Raw genomic sequence first — 1849 nt, 5'->3', positions numbered from 1 at the left:
ACACTGAACTGACTTCAGGTCAGAACAGTGATACACTGTACTGACTTCAGGTCCGAACAGTAATATACTGAACTGACTTCAGATCAGAACAGTAATACACTGCACTGACTTCAGATCAGAACAGTAATACACTGCACTGACTTCAGATCAGAACAGTAATACACTGTACTGACTTCAGGTCAGAACAGTAATATACTGAACTGACTTCAGGTCAGAACAGTAATACACTGCACTGACTTCAGGTCAGAACAGTAATACACTGTACTGACTTCAGAACAGTAATACACTGGACTGTGTTCAGGTCCTCTCAGACTCACTAGATGAAGATAAGCCTCTTTCCCACCATCTCCACTCACATTGAAGTGATTTTCAAATAATTTCTCCATGGTTATTGACTTGGTATATGCATAACCAATGAGTTTCATAGCAGTGTCTCCTGCTGACTGTTTGTACCATAGTATCACGTAGTAGTCAGGGATCGTATGGCTGCAGGTGAGTTGAACGTCTCCTCCAGGTCCTTCTGTTAGTGCCACAGGCCTCTGATGAACCATGCTACTAAACAACTGTCCTGTGACCACAGCGAGGGAGAGAGAGAGGGGAGAGAAGGTGACAGAGAAAGAGAGGAGATACGGAGAGAGGAGAGAAGGTGAGAAAGATGGAGCAAGAGAAAGGATATTTTATTCAGTTTGATGACATTCGTAGTATCGTTATGCTTCTCATCGTAAGTCATTTAATACCTGTCACCCAGAGTGGTAGAGCTGCCAGGTGAATCAGAACTCTGAAAATCATGATGAAGAAAAAGATAATGATGAAGATGATGAATATGCTGAGGAAGACGATGGTGATATGAGTGTCTCCTGAATGAAGCTCTGAGGTGAAAGGAGATTGGCTGTTGTAGTAGCATGTTTCCTTCAGGGTGGTGGATAGTGACAGTGTTAGAGGGAGTGTCAGGAAGCCTGTACTGTAAAGCTTGCTCATAGGACCTCACTGTGAACATGACTGATTACATGATCATGACAATGAACCCATCAGACATTAGAAGAACTAGAGTTAGAGGTCCCCCTACAGTATGTGATGAGACCATCAGACATTAGAAGAACTAGAGTTAGAGGTCCCCCTACAGTATGTGATGAGACCATCTCTTTACATTTTATATTACATCCTGTTGAAATACTGGGGTTTGTGTGCAGCTGTACTTGTTGTCTGTATCACTGTGTTGACTCACAGCACAGAAGTACATTCCACTGTCTCCTGTCTCCAACTTCTTCACTGTGAAAGATCCACTCTCAGCTACAGCCTTGCTGGCTGAGAATTTGTCTTTACTGAATTCCCCTGAATAGTCAGGTTGAGAACTGGGAGTAATGAAGACTACCTGCTTCATTCCCTCTCCTGGAAGCTGTCTGTACCAGTACATCTGGTAGTAGCTTGAATCCTTAGTGTGACTGCAGTTCATCAGAGCATCACTGTCTTTCGGTCCCCAGAGTATGGTGGGTATCTGAGTGACTTCACTCCCCTCAACAAGACCTGTAAGGACACAGTGAGAATGAAATCAACAGAGTTAGGTACAGTTAGACCTGAATACATCAAGACTCAGGAACATATGCTTGGAAACATCAATATCTATAACTAGAGAAGTCCTCCATTGTAAATAAGAATTTTGTTCTTAACTTTCCTGGTTAAATAAATGAAACATTATGAAACTGTACCTGCAGCAAAGAGCAGTGAGACAGTAACAGTGAAGAGAAATGTGAACATGTTTGATCACGTTATATGTGAGAGTGCTGGAAAGAGTCTGGTATGAATGTATATAAAACAAGAGGAGTGTCACATAGATGAATAGATGACAATC

The 1849-nt window shown here is 42.2% G+C and overlaps 1 gene segment (V, D, J or C); it reads right to left on the bottom strand.

The window, feature by feature from the left end:
* Nucleotides 1–1150: 1150 nt before the first annotated feature.
* Nucleotides 1151–1796, bottom strand: LOC110504271. The segment is given in 2 exon segments: nucleotides 1151–1524; nucleotides 1707–1796. Coding segments are annotated over 2 exon segments (423 nt in total).
* Between the last annotated feature and the right edge of the window lie 53 nt (nucleotides 1797–1849).

This window comes from Oncorhynchus mykiss, chromosome 25 (assembly GCF_013265735.2).
Source record: "Oncorhynchus mykiss isolate Arlee chromosome 25, USDA_OmykA_1.1, whole genome shotgun sequence".
NCBI lineage: Eukaryota > Metazoa > Chordata > Actinopteri > Salmoniformes > Salmonidae > Oncorhynchus > Oncorhynchus mykiss.
This window is presented reverse-complemented; position numbering and strand designations above follow the sequence as displayed.